Here is a 20,248-nt window from a genome sequence, read left to right on the forward strand (position 1 = left end):
ATGAGCCCCTATTGCTTGCACTAGCACCGCAGTGCTTAGTACATTTTCCTTTCCGGTCATACATTGTTGGATCCAAACCAACAAGCTATGGAGAATGCTGAAGGGCCCCCCCCCAAAAAAAACTGTAGGAATCACAGTGAGTCTTTCATTTTGAAGTTAATGAATCTATCAGGAGCTTTTGTACACTTGCAAAAGGTCTATCTGTCCAGCAATAGGGGCATGAAACTTACCTTTTTAAAAAACCCTCTTATAATGCTGGCTCCTGTGCTCCATATAGATGTGTATGTTTCACCCATACTTGTGTGGAGGAACACCCAGCCTTGACTATGGGGCTTATAATCGTCTGCCCTGTCAGCTCAAGGAACAGTGGTGGGGAGTGAGTAACGCTACCCTCTGTGCTGTGACAATTCCAAAGTGGATTAATGTTTCCAGATAGGGATGGGTGACTTCATTGGAGTGGAAGGCACGGGAGGCAGACTGTATAAGGGAGAAAACTGTTCCAAAGGCACTGTATGTATATTGCCACACACGGTCAACAGAAATGGTACCAAATGAAAATAATGCACTGCTATATTGGACGGAACTCGTTTTATATTTCAAGCTATGCTGACATGTAGATTCTGTGGCCATCTTGGATTTCATTAAGGGTCTAAAATGGTCTTAGTTTGTGATCTTATTTATCCCGTACTTTGTGCTGCATGACTGGCCTTGTACACAGGGATTAGCTTCTAAAATAAAGATGACCTGAATTAAAACCAAAGTTCCTTATATATGTGGAAGAAGGTGCTTGCATCTTCTGGATCATACGATCAGTTTACACGGAATGATTTGAAACAGAATACTGAAACGTTTTTTTAATTTTGAATAAAATCATGACACCGTGCACAAAGCTGGTTCTCAGAAACGTTACGCTTAAATGTTGTACATTATTTTTGACGTACACCATTTGAATAGATGCATGGACAACTGTTGTGTTATAGCAACACAGGAGCCCTACGGAATGCACATTGATGTCCAAAGAATAATAGTATGGGGTTTTTTCTAAAAAAAAGCAAGATGCTATTTTTTTAAATGTACACCCAGACTGCAGTAAAAATTCATTTCAGTTTATTTCGATACATGGTCAGCTTGGAAGGTATTAATAAAAGCTAACATATACAATACCATGACCGACAAAAAAGACTTTTATGTGTCATTATAATCCAGAAAACTCTGGTTTCTCTTCAGATCATACAGATCTTTCACAGTGAAAGTAGAGAAAGATAAAAGATTAGCCCTCCTATTCAATTCAGGGGGCCCCCTCCCCCAAGAATCTATACTGGTGTTCAACTGAAGTCTGCAAAGAAAAGAGAAAGGCTCAGTTTGGCAAGTCTGTGTGATTGTCTGACCACAGCCGCTCCAGCAGCTGTGGTTAGAGTCTGACAAACTAGAATCGAAAACTCTGGTTTGAAATCGGCTTATTAACCACAGTTAGCTCTGTGTGGTGTATGAATGCAACCCTCCTGGCTTGTTCCCCAGTGAAGCTCTCCCAGGCAATGAAAACAGCAAAGCAGTATTGGAGTGACTGATTGTGAATGAAGTCCCTGTTTCCTGGACGAAGCATGGCTAAAATAAAAGACAGTTTCATGTTCTGGTCTAAACTGCACCACTGACTCAAAGGACAAGATAAGAGAAGGAACAAAGATGCCATCACCGTCTTCTGGCAATGGAAATAGGAGAGCTGGTGGAAGTAGTTCAACAGCGGTGTTACCGCCCACAACAGCTTGCTTTTTTCTGTCCGGCTTTAAGGCTTTCTGCTCAGAGCTATTCCATAGTTTTTTGTTGTTGTGCATAGTTCAGGTGAACCCAATTTTCCTCTGGGGAATGGTTGGATTAACAGAAGCTGAGAGCCACTGTAGGCACCGAGTGGCTAGCATCCAGGTTATCACTTCCCCCAATCCAGATCTCAAGAGCAGTTGTGCAGCACTTTTTTCTCTCCAGAAGGTAAAGACTATACCTCTGCACAAAAGTGCATATGAGACTCTTGAAAAACTGTATTTGCTTTGCCCAGCGTTGTCCTGCGTTTAAAAGATGGTTTACTTACTAAAATAAGCCTAGGGTTTTGGCTCTCATCAGAGAGGGGCGATGCACACTTTTCATGAAAAAATAGCCTTAAAATAGTTCAAGTATGTCTGTTGACATACCAGATCTGGTATTTAAAAATAGTGAAAGCAGCAAGACTATTCAGCCTCAATCCTCCCTGTTCATTTCATTAGTCCAGCGGTCTCCAACAAGTGGCTTGCTGCAAAGTAGGTTCTGCAGACCCTGGAAAAGACACAAAAAAGATCTGCTCTAGGTTTCCTAAAAGCTTGCATTTCATAGGCTTTTTATGTGTGGGAGGGAATCTACTTTCTCACTGGACGAGCGGGAAATTACTGCTGCCGTATTCCATCCTCACTCTTAGCTTAGCAGCACCACACGGCACCTTCCTTAGCATGATACGTCCTTAAGGTAGGGCCGTCTTGGCACTCTTCCTCTCCGTTGGTATCAATTCCACTACGAGAAGCAAGGAGTCTGCCCCTGGGAAACAACCAATGGGTGAAACTGGAGGAGAAACAGAATCTTGTTTTCTAAGCTTACCAGTTCTTCCGGGGTTTGTTTTTTTTAAGGAGTTATGAAAAATCCTATTTAAAAAGTCTTCCGACAAACCCACCATTAATTCATCCTATGTAGATCTATCCAGTGAACAGGAAATTTCAGCCCAAGGCTGGGGGCGATTTCTCACTAGAGCTGCCTTGCAGCACAGCGCCGTTTGCCCTGACACAAACATGTCAATTTCACACCCGAAGCTCCGGGGCTGCATTTTGACTCGGGGCTTCGCCTGATTTCCTCCGCAGTTTCGTGATCCTGGTTTTTGAGGATCATGAAACTGCGGAGGAAATCGGGCGAAGCTCTAGTGAGAAATCGCCCTGGAACTTTCTTAGAGCAGTGATAGAATTCTAGTGCATTCTGCTCTTGGTTATGCCCAAGAAAGAATATGGCATTGTTCCCAATTTGACTGAAACACTTGCTTCCAAGACTTTTAACAATGGAAAATGATCCGGGGTGGGGGGGAGGAATGTTACAAGCAGCAGTAAGGTCAAAGTCTAATGTTACCATGGCTACTATCTACAACTGAACTACTAAATATCTTCACCACATGCTGCACAAAAGATGATTTATCCACTTCAAGTGTTAGTTGCATGCCTGTGCATTTGTGCGACCAAATTAAATTCTTCTAAGTTGGCTAAGTGCTTGGGGTTCAGAAGCAAGTCCTTCAGTCTACACTCGTGGGGCAAGCCGAACACAAAGCTCGCATGCGGATTCTGTGGACCAAATTAAATTCTTCCAAGTTGGCTAAGCGCTTGGGGTTCAGAAGCAAGTTCTTCAGTCTGCACTCTCGTGAGGCAAACCGAACACAAAGCTCGCATGCGGATTCTGTGCTACACACATCTGGAGATCAAACAGCAAACAAAAACTTGTTCCCAGGATTGCTCCTGGCACCAGGATGACAACTGGACGATGGCTTGCCAGAATCCCATCTAGCATCAGTTTCTCTGAACACTGGCATTCCAGGCCTTTCTATGGAAAAACCCGACTATCTTCCAATTACTACTGACAGCCACTGCCAGAGCTTGAGGCCGAGGCTACACTCCCAAGAACCAGACGACCGATTTATGCAAAACTTTGAATTGTCTCGTTTCAAGCTCACTTTTGAGTGCTCCCAACATGTAGTGAATTAGCTCATCTCCCTGATGTGCAGATCCACTCTGGTTCTGAGTCTTGCATGGCAGTTCAGAATTCTGAACACAGGAAGCAGCCTTCTACTGGGTCAGACCATTGGCCCCTTGAGGTCAGTCTTGTCTACTCAAGACCTGCAGCAGCTCCCCAAGGGCCTCAGGCAGAGAAGGGTCTTTCACATCACCGACTACTTGCTCCTTTTAACTGGAGATGCCGCTGGGGATGGAACCTGGGACCTTCTGCATGCCAAGCAGATGGCTTGACCACGGAGACACAGCCCCTCCCCATTCTGCCATCTCGCCCTACGCAACATACAAAAAGTGCAGTTTTGGACACGAACGCTGCTTCCCATAGTCCTGCGTTTTGATATGTCAGAAGAAGCTGGGTGGTTTTTTGTCAAGATCTGCATGAATCGATGTCATCTGGCTGAGCCACACGATTCTGCCTTACAGATATTACTAGAGCAGCTTGAGACCTGGGAGAACTCCTCTCGTGCCATTCCGGTAAAATCACTGGACTGTGCCACTCTGCCATGCATTTTCTCTCTGTCTAGTTCGTGCCAGTTACAGAGATTCTCAGTAGAACTTCCTCCTGTCCTTACACTGCTGCCTCTTATTCCCTTTCAGACTCAGGCAAAGGACACACTGACATGGACCTGTTTGCCATTCCAGCTAAAGCAGAATTGACACTTCGGGCCCCTTTAGGCCAGGCAGAGCTCTGTGAATGGAGAGTTGACCCTCATCCGGGATGACAGGGATTCAAGGGTCCTTTCCGCACTTGGATCTCGCCCCTGGTTTTATCAGAATTCAACTTGCGACATAATACCTTGCATTTATCCCTGGTTATAACAGCATCCGTTTATGTGTGTGGGGTGAAACCGCGGTGACCTCAATGTAGTGTGGAAACAAAAAGCATCCCGAGGGGTGAACTCAAGTGTAGTGCAGAATGTAAGTTTGGCGACAGGGTTGAACAGGATTTAAGGTCTCACCCAAGGTCTCACTCATCCAAAGACTTATTTTCCCAAGCTTCAGATTTTTACATATTACTTCACGGTGTACACACAGCAGAACACTATCCATTTAAAAACGTGCTGAATAAAACGACTGACATTTTAGCCAACACCTCCTGAAAAATTTTCTAGCAGATCAAGGAAGCACTGATTACCTCTGAGCTTCCGCTGCTTTACAAAATATTAGACTTGCCCAAGCCCTGACCCCTGTGAAGTGATGCGTTTCAAAGCATCCTATTAAGGTCACTTGTGAGGACAACCTTCAAATTGTTTCGGTAGTAATCTGGAGCACTGTATAGCTTCAATTGTGGAATACATTATGGACAATCAATAAGTAATTAGAACATCCCTAATGACAGGACTGCAACAATCACGACAATAAACTGGAGACACAACAGACCAATGGCAGGGGCATTTTTCATTCATTCTTCAATAAAACTTGTGAAGCATGTTATTTCTAGGAAATGCTAGAAGCAACCAACTTTCACATTCTCCCAGTCCCACCAGTCAGCTACTACAGTTAACTGATACTATTTCTGTGTCCAAACTTCTTAGATTAACAACCATTAACCTAACACATACAAATAGCCATGCTGGCATTTAGATGATGTCGATGTCATGTAGTCTTGGTGCAGACACACAGATTAATCCAAAATTTATTGAAGAAGAAGAAGAGATTGGATTTATATCCCGCCCTTCACTACCCAAAGGTGTCTCAGAGCGGCTTACAAACTCCTTTCCCTTCCCCTCCCCACAAGAGACACCCTGTGAGGGAGGTGGGGCTGAGAGAGCTCTGACAGAAACGGCTCTTTTTCAAGAACAGCTCTCGTCAGAACTACGGCTTGCCCAAGGCCATCCAGCCAGGTGCAAGTGGAGGAGTGGGGAATCAAACCCGGTTCTCCCAGATTAGAGTCCGCACACTTCACCACAACACCAAACTGGCTCTCAGGAAAGCAGACTTAAGATGGCACCGCCATGTGGCAATTTCCCCTGCAAAATCTCCTGCAGCGGCTGTTTCCTCTGCCGACTGAGAATTTAACAAAAAAATCAATGATAATTCCAAGCTTTAATCTAAAACCATATCTCTGCAAGAGAAGTAGCTAAAAACTTACTTTAAAAACATATGAACAAACAAACAAAAGCCTGGATGCTGGAAATGTAGAAAACCTGACAAATTGTTATAATGTTATTCTATTGCCATTTTATTTTATTTTTTGTGCAATAGTTGCTGTAGGGGAAAATGGCACAGTGTGGGCAGGACCGGAAGAGCCACATGGGTGCCAACCGAGTTGTGTTGTGGTGATTCCCCAAACATTCCTATGGTGGTGGTGCCGGAGCGCCCCTCCCGCTGCCGGCATCGTTCAAGCCAGGGCCAGCAGCCCAGAGAATGAGCGGCCCAATAGGTAGAAACTGAAACATTTGGAAACCTCTCAGAAAACATTTCCTACACCTATGCAGGAATTGCCCATATTGTGTAGAACCTCTCTGTGTGTGTCAGTTGACATTGCACCAGCCAACTGGCACTTGCACCCACCCACTGGACTCGCCTGATGTTCATGCATTGGACGACATGCTCAAACAAGGCCAGGGCACAGACACACCAAGCGTTGAGGGTTGAAGTTTGTGCACATCTGCCCTGGGTGTCCTTTTTGTTGTTGTTCAGTCGCACAGTTGAGTCAGACTCTTCGCGACCCCATGGACAAGATCTCGCCAGGCCTAGCTCTTGTCCTAGCAATTAGCAAACCTCAGGCAGCCCTGATCTGAACATCAGAAAGATGCAAAGGTGGGGCAGGGAGATCCCGATCCCCACGGAGGTGCGTGTGTGTGTGTGGGGGGGCACTCCCAGGCCTGCAGAAAAAACAAAACCAGTGGAAGCATGGTCACTGTATTATAGGGTTGTCTGTTGCTAAGCATGCTCTAGAAACATGCACTTTTTATAATGTTGAGGTTTGTGGGCTATTTCTAGACACAAACAATTCAGCCTTCCTTTCTGTTTAAAGCCATGTCAAAGGTTTGTGTTCCAACTTTTATTTTTTTGTTTCACTTCTCTCCAAGCAGCAAAAATGTATACTTAGTTCCTAACGGTACAGCAAAGTTTAGCTCCAGTTTCTATCCCTGGGTATATTTGTCATTATTGTTTGAAAAATGTGAAACAGTCCATACATTTTTTTAAAAAAAATCATATCAAACAGTCATCATTTGTGTGCTGGTGGCTATAACTAAGGTAAGACACCGCGTCTCTCATACTAGAAAATAAAATTTAGGTCTGATAAACAGTAACCTACATTTCCCCAAAATATAAATATTTCCATTTTTGAGCAACATCAAAGAGTCAAGAACAGCAACAAACCTTCAGATTCTTCCCAGACTTCCAGAACTTTTATGCTCCTCAACCTTAGCACAACTGTTTGCATACAAAATCAATAGATGTTGATTGATTATTCAGGTGCTCTGCCCAAGCTCATAAACTCTGTGGAGAGTTAAGCCTTGTCGTACGTAAACGAATACGTTCAATGGAACCTGAACTTTGCATTAATATTGACTGAAAATGTACAAAGTTTAAGGTTTAAGGAGAGCTGTGTAAGGCAGGCAGCAAGGAAAGTGAAACAGTGACACCATTACCCAACAGGACACAGGAACCAAGAATGGGCATGTCCCAAGCTGGAGAACTCTGGAGACGCCTTGTCTGCAATACTAGAAACATTCACCTGTGAGCAATTCCATTGACTTTCTTCTGAGTAAACATGCCTAGAATTGCATGGTCAACTACTTATTTAAGGAAACAGATGCCAAGCAGTTTATAGGTAGCCAAGGATGTTAAAAGGCAACTAATTTTAGGTTTGCACTGTTGTGTATAAGGGTCAACTAATATTGCTTCACAGTGTTCCTCTAGATGTCAATCTCCGTATTTTGATGAGTTTCCCACATGCCGATTGTCTTCTACTTGTCCATCTCTTCACCAGTTCCCGTCACATCCGGACTGGGCCATTCTCCCATCTTGTCCTCTGACCCGAATGGGTGTGCCTGCTGCTTGTCCGCTGCATTTCCTTCTGCAGTTTCCATCTCTTTTCCTCCTCTGTACCTGGAACAGGACGGCCTCCTCTCTGTCTGCTGATTCCCTCGACATATTATTCCCTCCACATATCAAAACCTGCTGTCTTTACAAAAACATTTCTGGACCACAAGGGTTTGATCTGCTGACCTTTTAAAGAAGGCAAATCTATCTGAAGGGCCAAATAACAGGTGAACTGTCTCTACTTCACGCTGTTCATCACTGTACCTTGTTCAGGGGTCATTTTGTAGAAAAAGAGGTGCAGGAGCTCATTAGCATAACTTATTCGCATATGCCACACCCCCTGACATCACCGGAAGTGTGTCACAAGGCAACACCCACCGCTCAGGCTCCACTGGACTGTTTTGGATTGCTAGGTATTGGGGGGGAGGAACGTGCAGATCTGTCCTAGCAAAGGAGGGAGAGCTTGTACCTGAATAAAACCTGGTCTTAAAGGTGCCACTGGACTGTTTTGGGCTGGGGTGGGGGCTCTGCAGCTTACCTGGCTGCTTCTTGCTCTGACTGAGGGCTGCTGGGAGCAGGGGGTGGGGCTTGTTGCATGTGCCCGCCCCCTGGGCTCTTTACTGCCGGAGCTCCGCTCCTGTGCGCTCTGGCAGGAAATGACCCCTGCTTGTTCTCCATCTAACGACACAGAGTGTATCTTGCTCTTTTTCTGATACCTGAAAGAAGGATACAGTTTTCATCCCCCTGCCTGCTCTTCGGAGGCCCCGGCATGTTCAGCAGCACCAGCTGGGCGTGTTGTGATTTGTTGAGCACGACGCCATTCAGCCTGACAGCCGTGTGCATCCTCCTCACGTTGGAGTGATTCCTACGACACAACAGCAATGAGACACAGATCAGCAGGCTTTGGCTCACCAACAGTAAAAGAAAATCTTATTGCCGCGGTCAAAAGTTCTTAAAGCCATAACAACTAGCAATGAACGTCATGGTATTTGTAAAAGTAAAAAAAACACAAACACTGAGGCAAAGCTAGGGTGCCACGTTTATGATTCAGATTAGGGAGGGGCAATTTGCAGCATGCAGAGCAGACCTGGCCCCCCCGGGCACAACTCTGTCGTCTCCCTCCACGCCAACCCCAGGAGCTGTACCAAATTTCAATCGAGGACCAAGGAAACAAGTTTCATGAATCAAGAGACAAAACATGGAAAGGCTCACCTTTTGCAAAAGCAAAAGGCCGCCTGCCTTTGAAAGAACCATTTCCAACCATTTCCAACCAATGCCCTCGCTCCTCCTGAAACCTCCTCCTGCTGGCTGATTCTGGCTCCCGGGCGCCTGCCCACCTCCAAGGGGCCCTGACTGCCTCCTCCGCCCGTGCTGATGAGCACAGAATCCGGATTCCGATTCACACCTTGACTGGAAGGTCAGCACTTTCCAATAAATGAGAAAAACCAAGACGACCTCCTGTTCCAGCCTCTCTTTCTCAACTAAAACCAGAGAGACGGAGACTGTTCTCATCTACGCCACCTCTCCCCCTTCAAGGAGAGGAAGAGACAGGAGCCGGCCTTCTGCTCTCACTGGTCTTGAAAAGGCAGCGCTGGGTAAGGGAGGTGGTCTGCTCCCCCGCCTGGACCCTGACGAAGCGGAGAGTGAGAAGAGGACAGCTGGCCAACAAGACTGTTCTCCTAGAGAATGCACTGGCATTCAGGTCTGTGCTGGAGGAAGCCCAAAACGCTTTGCCCTCATTATGCTGGAGGGCAGTCAGTGGCCATTATTTCTAAATGAAACATCTCTCTGCTGAAGGAAACCCAGCGCCCTTCCCCAAATCTCCCCCCTCAGCTTTCTTGGAGGAAAGAGGAGCAGGGTACGGTTCCAAGTATGGACAGAAGGATGGAAGGACAGAAGTATGGACAGAAAGTGATGCTCTGTCTTCTTGGTGCTTGGGGGGGGGGGCAAGAGTGGGAGGGCTTCTAATGTCCTGGCCCCACTGGTGGACCTCCTGATGGCACCTGGTATTTCTGGCCACTGTGTGACACAGAGTGTTGGACTGGATGGGCCTTTGGCCTGATCCAACACTGGCATCTCTTATGTTCTTATGAATGAGATGCAGCGCAAGGTTCATGGAGTGCCTGACGCTCTACTCCCCATCCGTAGGCCTTGAGGGTGCTTGCTAATGCTCTCTCGTGGAGGGCCGTGGCCAAGAGGGAGGAGCTGGTGTTTGAACCCAGCCTCACCCAGTCACCTACAAGTCTTCACGGAAAGGCCATCTGCAGCTGGAATGTCCGCTGAGTTTCAGGAAGCAAGACATTCGCTCCCTCTTTAAGGTGAAATCTTGCCTGTTTTCACAGGACAGTTTTAGCCAAGGCTGCATCCACACAGCACGGCCTGTGGCAATATCACTAGGCTCTAGCAGAGTCATTCACAATCAGGTTGGATTGTCTTCACAGGATAGCCCAAATGTGACTGACTGCTTGAAAACGTAATACCCATTGATGTACAGAGGCAACTAAGAATATTGTATGCCCCTCAGGCAAGATGTTTAGAGGCAGATACGGCAGACATGTACCATCATATCGACAGATGGGCATTAATGGACAAATTATGGTAAACAAGCTCGTACTGTTGCCAGAATCCAATCTACCTCAATGCAAGAGTGGAAAATAAATCTGCATAAGAGGGGAAGGACACTTTCTTCAGGCAGAGGGTGGGGTGCCACTGCAAATGGTCCTCCTAAATTTGGCTTAAAGCTCTCAATGAACTTAGCCAACAAGGCCTTTGCATATAACTTTGCATGACATTGTCCACACAGAGCGCCGCCCCCCCCCCCCCCGGACGCTGTGCCACCTTAAAGGAGGGCTGGATGAGTTCGCATTCTATTCTCATTTTCAGTGCACAGAGTTCTAACAATACTTCATAGAAATGGAACAGTGGCAAATGTGGCCCTTGACATATACCACTCCCTATTTTTCCCTCTAATCCCCACCCCAGAACCCCACAATAAGCGGAACACTGGCCATCAAATTGCTATCCTAATGTACTGCAGTTTGGGTGGATCCAAGTGCTGCTCTGAAATTCGGGCTCACATGCAAACATGGTGAAAAGTACTGGGTTCGATACATCAGGACCACGACATTGGAGAAGACTCATTTATTGTACTTAACACATGGAACAGGAACTAACGGCTGGGAGGCCAACTTTATACAATTGTGGAGGGACACCCCTAGGTCCTATTGGCAGGTGTTAAATTCCCCCCCACGTTCCTCCTCGAGCCAGTTTGGTGTAGACTCTAATCTGGGAGAACCGGGTTTGATTCCCCACTCCTCCACTTGCACCTGCTGATGTGACCTTGGGTCAGTCACAAGCTCTGGCACAGCTGTCCTTGGAAAAGAGTCGTTTGTGTCAGAGCTCTCTCAGCCCCACCCACCTCACAGGGTGCCTGTTGTGGGGAGGGGGAGGGGAAGGAGTTTGTAAGCCGCTCTGAGACTCCAAGTGAAGGGCGGGGTATAAAACCAATCTCTTCCTCTTCTTCTTACTTATAGTTCAGGAGCCTAGTCCCTACTGTCTTCTGGATTGAAGCTCTAGCTGCCTCTGGCTGGCGTCAGGCAGTATCAGAAGAACCCCCCCCCGGCTGGGGTTAAGCACTGGGAGGACGGAGGGGGAACTGGAATTAAAAGGGATAGTTGGTGGAATGTTCAGTACCCTTTCCTCCCATTTCTCTCCCCTTTCCCAAGCCACCTTTCAGTTGAGAAGGGGCAGCTGGACACTTGGAAACAGAAACTGTTCCACAACCTGCATTTCTGGTCTTCAGACACCCTCCCACCCCCCATGAAATGTCGGCACCATCTGTTACCACCCAATTTGAATTTTCACGTGCCTGGCTGTGTTATCATCTTCACTTCTAGTCTAGGTCTGAAACCAAATTTTCCTTCGCTTAAATGGTAGCCATTTGGCAAAACCCCTGAATTGGAACACCTCAAGTGCAGTGTTCCCTCTAAGCTGACTTAGTGTGAGCTAGCTCACAATTTTTTAGCCTCTGGCTCACACATTTTTGTCCTAGCTCAGGAAGGATGGCTCCAGAGCAAAGTAATTTATGCAGCAGCCAAATCGTTCACTCACAACTTTAGTGCCAGTAGCTCACAAAGTAGAATTTTTGCTCACACGACTCCACAGCTTAGAGGGAACATTGCTCAAGTGCCAATGAGATGAACCAACTGAACTGGGATGACAGAAAAGCAAAGCAAATTGAACTAATAATCCATAGGCAATTTCAAGGACAACTTGCCTTTTGAGAACTGAGTACTATCAAGACAGAGGAGTAGAAGACCATATAGAGGAAGATGTCGAGCCTGTGCTCTTACACTTTAGTATTTGCCATGTTTATATCTGTTAGGTCTTCAATTCCGGAACAGGCTCAGTTCAGTCATGCAAAACCATAACATGTTTCAACTATGATTAGATTGTGAAACCAAAATTCAGCTCACAGATGGTCACTTAAATCCTGGCGTGCATTGGCAAACACTAGTTTCACCACCTCTGCCCTTTACCACCACTCCCCCTGTGGAAACCTGGTTGGTATTCTGCCCGCACCAGGACAAGCCAGTGCCAAGGAAAAAAGCCAGTATTTGGTTGGGATGCCTGCATTTGTATGTCTTGTGAAACTGCAGTTAAAACCAACTGCAAACCATGGTTTTAGGTCCTGGTATGATAATACTAACCTAACTAACCACTGCTAGTGGAGTGGCCCGCATGTAGATAATCAAGAGTGTCCATCATTAGCTTAATTAAACTTGCTTTCATGAAATGCCTAACCTGAGCCAGTCTTTCCAGAAGAAATATCTCTCTCTCTCTCTCTCTCTCTCTCTCTCTCTCTCTCTCTCTCTCTCTGTCTGTGTGTCTGTGTGTCTCTCTACAGAGATCTCTCTTTCTCTCTCTCTCTCTCTGCTGGACAGGATGATTGAATGCCAACAATTACTATGGAGGATGAATATGTATAAAGATTTTACCCCCCTTTTTAACATGAAGGAACATCAGTGTGCAGTGGAAAGATTCAGGGTACAAAGGAAAAGATGACTCACACAGAGAGATCTTTCAGTAATTCTCTAAATGGGGGAAAGAAACCCAGGGCTACAGAAGGGGAAAATGTTGCGCCACTGAGGTTGAATGATGTGCCAGAACAATGGCCACATCTAATCACATAAAACTCTATTGATAAGATTATCTGCTGTTATGGTCAGTTTGAAAAAAGTGGAAGGACTCAAAGGTATGGAAAAATACTGACAAATAAAGGAACTGGAAAACGAACAACATTGCAGCTTAACAAACCCAATCCCCTATTTTTATCCCCTTTAACTCCACCCCCACTGCCAATATCATAGCCATAATCTTTGCAGTTATGTCAATGTTAGGTTATCCAAAAAACTATCATGCATCTGGTTGCTGAGATAATTGGAGGGGCATCACACCCCTGGGATTTTGATCAAGGAAATGTCACGTGTTTTATACTGGCAAATGGTGACCTATATTTTATGAGACACATAATGTGATTTATTCTTTTTTTTGAGGGGGGGGGATAAAGAGAGTGCTAGCTTAGAAAAGGGAGAGCAACATAAAAGGAAAATACGACAGGAGAGCTAAGCCATCACAGTCACATGCTAACATATAAATATGCGGCACACTGAAAACTGAAAAGCAGCTGATCTGAAGGAGGCAGGCAGCTACGGTTAAACAATAAAGCACAAGAAAACAGAAAAACAACCTAAATCAATGTTGACTTACAGATTTCCCCATTCTCTATATGAAAAAAACAAATGTATAAATATGTTAGTTTATGAATACGCGAGGCACATTTTCCCCAGAAGAGTAGCTGAAATACTCTATATCTTTATTCACTCCATGTTTTCATCACCAGTAACCAAAAGGCTTCATGTCATTAAAAAAACAACCTTCACAGGATACACACGGTCTCTAAATCAACAAACACTTCCATTGCCTCCCATTCATTTTTTAATACCATACAAAACTGGTTGCTCTTGATGAATACTTCAAGCACTGCAAAGGTTTCCCGCGTAACGTCCTTCCCCCCCCCTTTAAACAGTGCTTGAAGAGGGACAGATAGCCACCTAAAATGAAATTAAAATTTGAAGACACTGAAAAGCGTGTTTTTGACGCTGGTTATGAATCTTGCCACCCCTCCCCACGAACCATGAGCACGGCTTCCACAACAAATCCTCCCTGCAGTGGATGAGACCTGAAGTGCTCCCAGATCTCCCCGATTCCTCAGTCCACAGGATCACTTGGTTTGGAGACCGCGCAGCACAGTGGCTGAACTGTGATCTGGAATGATCTCCTCAGACCAGTTCTCCCTCGGCCTCAAGCATATGGGGACCGTGAATATTTATTCCGCTGCTGTAAGGATTACAGACGATAATGCGTGCCAGGCGCTTTGGATACGGAAGGTACGAGATTAAGTATTATGATCACCATGATTAGATGTTACTTTCAACCTGTGGGGGTCGGAGAAGGGGGTCCTGCTTCTTTCCTCTCATACAGAATTCAGTAGCCTAAACTCTGACCATGTTGCCCCTCTCTAGCAGGTGGCAATTTTACGGGGGCAGCCTTTGTATTAAAGTTGTGCACTGCTCAAGCATTCAAATATTCAGCTCCTATAGCTACTTGGCAAGCTGAAAACTAGCCTATTTGTATTTTGCCGTTCATACAGTGTTCCTGAACCACTCAGCTTCACAGTGCTATTTGAAATGTGCATACATTCAAATGAAAAGATACATTCAGAGTGATTAACACATGGAATTCACTGCCACAGGAGGTGGCAGCGGCTACAAGCCTGGACGGCTTCAAGAGTGAATTGGATAAACATATGGAGCAGAGGTCCATCAGTGGCTATTAGGTATAGACAGGAACTCTCAGGTTGGGGCAAGGGATGCTCTGTATTCCTGGTGCTTGGGGGGGGGGCAACAGTGGGAGGGCTTCTAGTGTCTTGGCCCCACTGATGGACAATGTTCCCTCTAAGCTATGGAGTCCTGTGAGCAAAAATTCTACTTTGTGAGCTACTGGCATTAAAGTTGTGAGCAGGTGATTTGGCTACTGCATAAATTAGTTTGCTCTGGAGCCATCCTTTCTGAGCCTAAGACAAAAATGTGTGAGTCAGAGGCTAAAAGACTGTGAGCTAGCTCACACTAACTCAGCTTAGAGGGAACACTGCTGATGGACCTCCTGATGGCCCCTGGTATTTTTGGCCACTGTGTGACAGTGTTGGACTGTATGGGCCATTGGCCCGATCCAACATTGGCGTCTCTCATGTTCTTAACATTTAAAAACAGTTCATTTTCTCCTAGAGAGATGATGACCCTAAAAGTAATCTTACTGAAGGCCTAAAAATAAATGGACGTCAACAGGGCAGGCTGGTATCGCTCTGGGGGGGAGGGTGGGGTATAAATCGAATAAAATAAAGAATAAATAGACATAAATACAGGCACTGGCAGGTGCATCCGTGGGTTGGAACGGTATAAGTCATAAGCTTGTGGGGGCTCTTGGGCCAGTGGAGAAATTCACTGAAGCAACTGAGGAAGCAGATTTTCACTATTTTATTATCACTAATTTTCATACCCGAACCCCAATCTGCTTCATCACAATATGGAGCATTAGAGAATTTTAGCAGTTGATAGTCTCATTTTCATGGTCCCTCTTGCAGAAACCCAGCAAATGCTCTAACTACCCAAACTTATTACAGAAACAATATTTATATAGCTAAAGGCAGATATACTATGACTCCTGTTAACACAGGACATAAACATCTAACCAATAGATAAAACACACACTGTACTATCTCTAAATTTACACTATTAACTTTGGGATGAAAACATTATTTACATTTAAGTTCTGAAATTAGGAAATTAAAAAAAGGTTTGCATCAGATAACAAATGTGTAAAGATTGCAAAAGACAGGCACCTTGTACAGCTGATCATAAATATCCTAAGTTACATTAGGGATTTTTTCCCCCACTTAAGTAGCAACAGTTTTTATTAGCTTTTTTTTTTAAAAAAAGGTCAGAAAACCTTTCCATTACTGTGTGGCACAAAGCAATTTCCTTTCCACTTATTTAAGCAGTTTTATCTGCAAGGTAAAACCAGCCTAGGAAATTATTGCTAGGTTTACATCACCATCTAGTGGCCACCAAAGTATCCCTTTCAGTTATCACTGAAACACATAATGCACCAGATCTACAGCAGTTGCAAACATGGAAAAACATGGGGTTGCACTTACCTGTAACCTTTGCTCTTCAAGTGGTCCTCTGTCCAGGCACACATTGGACTGCACTTCTGCAGGCCGGCCATGGAGAGGAGCGAGCGAGCTTTTAAAGATAATTTTCTAGACTCCCAAGAGTGCTTCCACTCCCACTCACTGTGTTTAGTGTGTTTTTCCCACCCAATTGTCACGTGATGTGGGAGGGGCAAGTGTTCTTCCATCAGTTCTCCCTTCGCCACTGTAATAATGTGACCAAATAATGAATAGCCCACAGCGGGGGAAGGAGGGAGGGACGCGTGCCTGTACAGAAGACCACTCGATGACCAAAGGTTACAGGTGACCTTTTCATCTTCGTGGCTTCCCACATGGCAGAATAGCAAGCTCACTTACCAAGTGACAGCAAAACAAAGCGATTGCAGCACTGCTTTCCCCACAGCTGCCCCACTCCTGGAGTCAGCATCCATTTGAACAATGGCGCATGAAAGTCGAAGGTACCGGCCAAACGGCTGCCTTACACACGGCCACGAGTGGTGGCCCAGGGCCCTTGTTGCGTGCCGACACAGTGAATGGACATCGAGTATCAGCCTCAGAGTACGCTAAATAGCTGACACTATCCATCTCAATAGCGTCCGCGCAGAGGCAGCCCTTCCTGTACTGCAGCCTCTGAAACACACAAAGCTTTGTCATTCCTAAAGAGTTGTGTTCGTTTCAAATGAAATAGAAGGGCTCGTCTCACGTCTAATGCGTACATTGTCCTTTCTGATGAGGAAGCTGGGGATGGGAAGAAGGCTTTGAGAGGGATGTCCTGCCCCAAGTGGAACCGCAAAACCACCTGTGGAAGAAACACCATGCGTGGCCCCACTGCTGGACCTCCTGATGGCACCTGGTATTTTTGGCTTCCACGACAGAAGCTGCAGACCACAAGTAGCCATCGGCTCAAAAGGTCTGCCCATAAGCATCTTAAGCACCATGGGTAGGTCCCATGCTGGCGCAGGACCACACGACGGAGGAAAGAAGTGGGACAGACCCTTAAGAAACTTCTTGATATGAGGGTGGGAAAAAACAGAATGCCCGTCAATCAGTGGGTGGTTAGCCAAGATTGCGGCTAAATAGACCTTCAGTGAGGCACAGCTAAGGCCTAAGTCCAAACGTGACAACAAGAACCTGAAGATTGCCATCAAATCAGAAGGGGGTGGTGGCAATCTCAACAAGTCAAGGTAAGACAAGAATTTCTTCCACTTTCCAGTGTAAGAAATCCGGGTAGACGACTTGCGACAGTTCAACAGAACGTGATCTACTCTGTCTCGGAATTCTTGAAAGGGATCCTCCAGACTGTGAGCCTGAGACACTGCACATCGTGATGCAGTATCCGTCCTCTCCCTGCGAGGAGAAAATTTGCTGCTGGAGGAAAATGAACGAGGGGAGCCCTTGGATAGGTGGAGCAGAGTGGGGAACCAATGTTGTCGGGGCCACCACGGAGTCACTAGGAGACATCGTGGCCGTTCCTGCATTAGCTTGACTATCACTCTGGAGATTAGAGGAATCGGAGGGAAGAGGAACACGTGAAGACGTGCCCACGGGATCAGAAGACCATTGCCCAGCGACAGAGGATCTGTCCCTGCTCTGGAACAAAACAGACGGCACTTCTTGTTTTTGTGTGTTGCAAACACATCCACCTCTGGATGGCCCCAGAGGCGAAAGGTCAGTTGGAGATATAGCCAATTGAGCTCCCACTCATGCTCCAATGCCCCTCCTCTGCTCAAGAAGTCCGCTTGGACGTTCAACGTACGCGGAAGATGAGTGGCTCTCAGGAACGTGCTCCCTGACTGGCACTCATTCCATATTTCTAAGGCTAGATGACACAGTCCCCTGGATACCGTACCTCCCTGTTGGTTGATATAACACAGGGTCATCGTGTTGTCCGTCAGGACAGTGACTACCTGCTGGGCCACCAGGTGGTGGAAAGACCAGAGTGCATATTGTACCGCCAGCAACTCCAGAAAATTGATGTGATTGTGGGCTACATGGGGTTCCCATTGAGCCCCGACACAAATCCCCTTCAGGTGTGCGCCCCAACCCCAGGGTTGACACGGGCGGATGAAATGGGGCTCCTGCTAGTAGATTTACAGGATCTGTCCACCAGAGCAGCGAGCCCAAAACAGCCATTGGAAAGACAAGATGAAGGGATTGAGGTTGACTCTGCGAACTGCCAACCTAGCAGTTCGAAAGCAAGAAATTGCAAGTAGATAAATAGGTACCACGTCAGTGGGAAGGGAACAGCGTTCCGTGCGCCTTGGTGTTTAGTCATGCTGGCCACATGACCACGGAAACATCTTCGGACAGCGCTGGCTCTTCAGCTTGGAAACGGAGATGAGCACCGCAGCCCTAGAGTCAGATTCGACTGGCTTTCGAGCAAGGGAACCTTTACCTTTTACTGTGGATGAAACTTGTGGACAAACCAGAGTTGCAGAGGTCTCATGTGCAGTCTGGCAAAGACAATTACGTTGATGGGGGCCGCCATCAAACCTAGCAGTCTCTGGATTTGTTTCGCCCGGGCGTGCCCGGTCTTGCGGAATAGAGTTGGATTTTTTAGCTGGTGGTTCAGAAGCCGAACAGGGTACAGTTGATTCCCCAGCAATCTGTGGCACTCTGACTGTCACGACAGAGCTCACTGACAGTGCCCTAAAATGGTTCACTGTCGTTCTTTTGAGCATTTGATCTGGGGCAGCTAAAACGTTCTCCCAGAGAGCCATTTTTAATCAAGCCACCCTGCCTTCCCTCGCCTTCGGCTTGAGGTGACAGCAAGCCAGGTATGAGACTGTGTCATGGCCGTTTCTAAGGCCTAGAAGGCAGGTTGAGTGTTCATTGTTTTGGGCCATTTTGGCACCACGCTGTCCACACTTATTGAACAGAGTCCTATTCAGAAAATCCCTGAGGAGAAATATTCTCTATTCTCAAAGAGAACACTGAAAAGAATCTGTCCTCTCTTAGCAGTGGCAAAAAGAGAACGGATGGAAGCAGGGGTCATTTCATAGGAAAAGAGGCGCAGGAGCTCATTAGCACACCTCATTAGCATATACCACACCCCCCTGACATCACCGGAAGTGTGTCAGAAGGAAACACCCACCGCTCAGGCTCCACCCCAAAAAATCTCCGGGTATTTCCCAACTCAGACCTGGCGAGCCTGCCTGGAGGAACAATTTGGGAAGCAGCCTTTTCTCACACACTCTTTTCTCACACACTCTTTGCATGCCAGTGAAACTACAGCTGCCACCTTGCTCCTTCTTAAAGGGGTTTAGTGATTTAGGCCATATAACGATTAACTGAAGAGAACAAGGGGGTAAAAATGGACTGCAGCACTGCAGACTGATTTTTGGAACAGCTCTCCTTGGCCAAAAACTCTTTGCAGATGGATAACCCGTACAGCGTAATAGATCCAGGAGGGCGGCTGTGTTGGTCAGAAGCAGCAGGGCCAAGTTGGAGTCCAGCAGCACCTTTAAGACCAACAAAGTTTAATTCTGAACACATCTTGTGTGCATGCACGCCTCTTCAGATACAAGAAAGCTGCGGGATGGGTAGAGGTTTCCCCCTCTGTTGTGCTAGCTTTTGTCAGCTAGCTGCCATGTTTTGCTTGCTCCCTTCTCCGATCCTGGCGCTACGGCAGATGCCTCTTGGCTTGCTCGCTGCTCTGCCTGCTTGCCGTAAACAGCGATAGGGAGACCATGAGAACCAGTGTTGCCAGAATGAGTTATCTGTCTGACCTTGTGACGGGGGGAGGGCTTGCGTTCCACCGCTGGTGTGAATATTTCGGCTCTCATGGAGCACTGAGACTCTCCCGCTTATTATGTAACCTCCCGCCGGGAGAATTCCCGCCCGCCCGCGTGCTCGGATTTCATTTGCTTAGCCATTTGCCTCATCCTGCTATATGAAGGGATGGTTCCGCCCTATTGTCATTCCTAACAATAACCCTGTGGACATGGTAACAGACCTGTAGTCTAATAAAGCATAACGCTTCCCAGGAAACGTGTGTGGAGATTTACTTGCTGTTGAACCTGACAGCTTTCCACTTGCAGGCTAGGTGGTGCATTGCACCCAAGAGAGAATTCTAGGTCTCCTACCTACAGGATAAAGTCTACACTGCCTCCCCAGCCAACACTGAACCACCTCGAGTCAACCCGGCCTTACTTGTCCATGCACATGGTTAGGG

General features: G+C 46.5%; 1 protein-coding gene across 1 annotated transcript in view; it reads right to left on the reverse strand.

Moving 5' to 3' along the window:
* Positions 1–2,485: 2,485 nt before the first annotated feature.
* The window catches only part of LOC107117788 (solute carrier family 12 member 7-like), a 56,204-nt gene continuing 38,441 nt past the window's right edge, over positions 2,486–20,248 (reverse strand). The window contains exons 12-14 of the mRNA XM_015419954.1: positions 13,554–13,568; positions 8,501–8,649; positions 2,486–2,559 (exon numbers count right to left, since the gene is read on the reverse strand). Of these exons, the coding sequence (XP_015275440.1) occupies positions 2,486–2,559; positions 8,501–8,649; positions 13,554–13,568 (238 nt within the window). The remainder of the gene's footprint in view (positions 2,560–8,500; positions 8,650–13,553; positions 13,569–20,248) is intronic.

This window comes from Gekko japonicus, unplaced genomic scaffold (genome assembly GCF_001447785.1).
Source record: "Gekko japonicus isolate JY-2015 unplaced genomic scaffold, Gekko_japonicus_V1.1 scaffold4163, whole genome shotgun sequence".
In the NCBI taxonomy this organism is placed as follows: Eukaryota; Metazoa; Chordata; class Lepidosauria; order Squamata; family Gekkonidae; genus Gekko; species Gekko japonicus.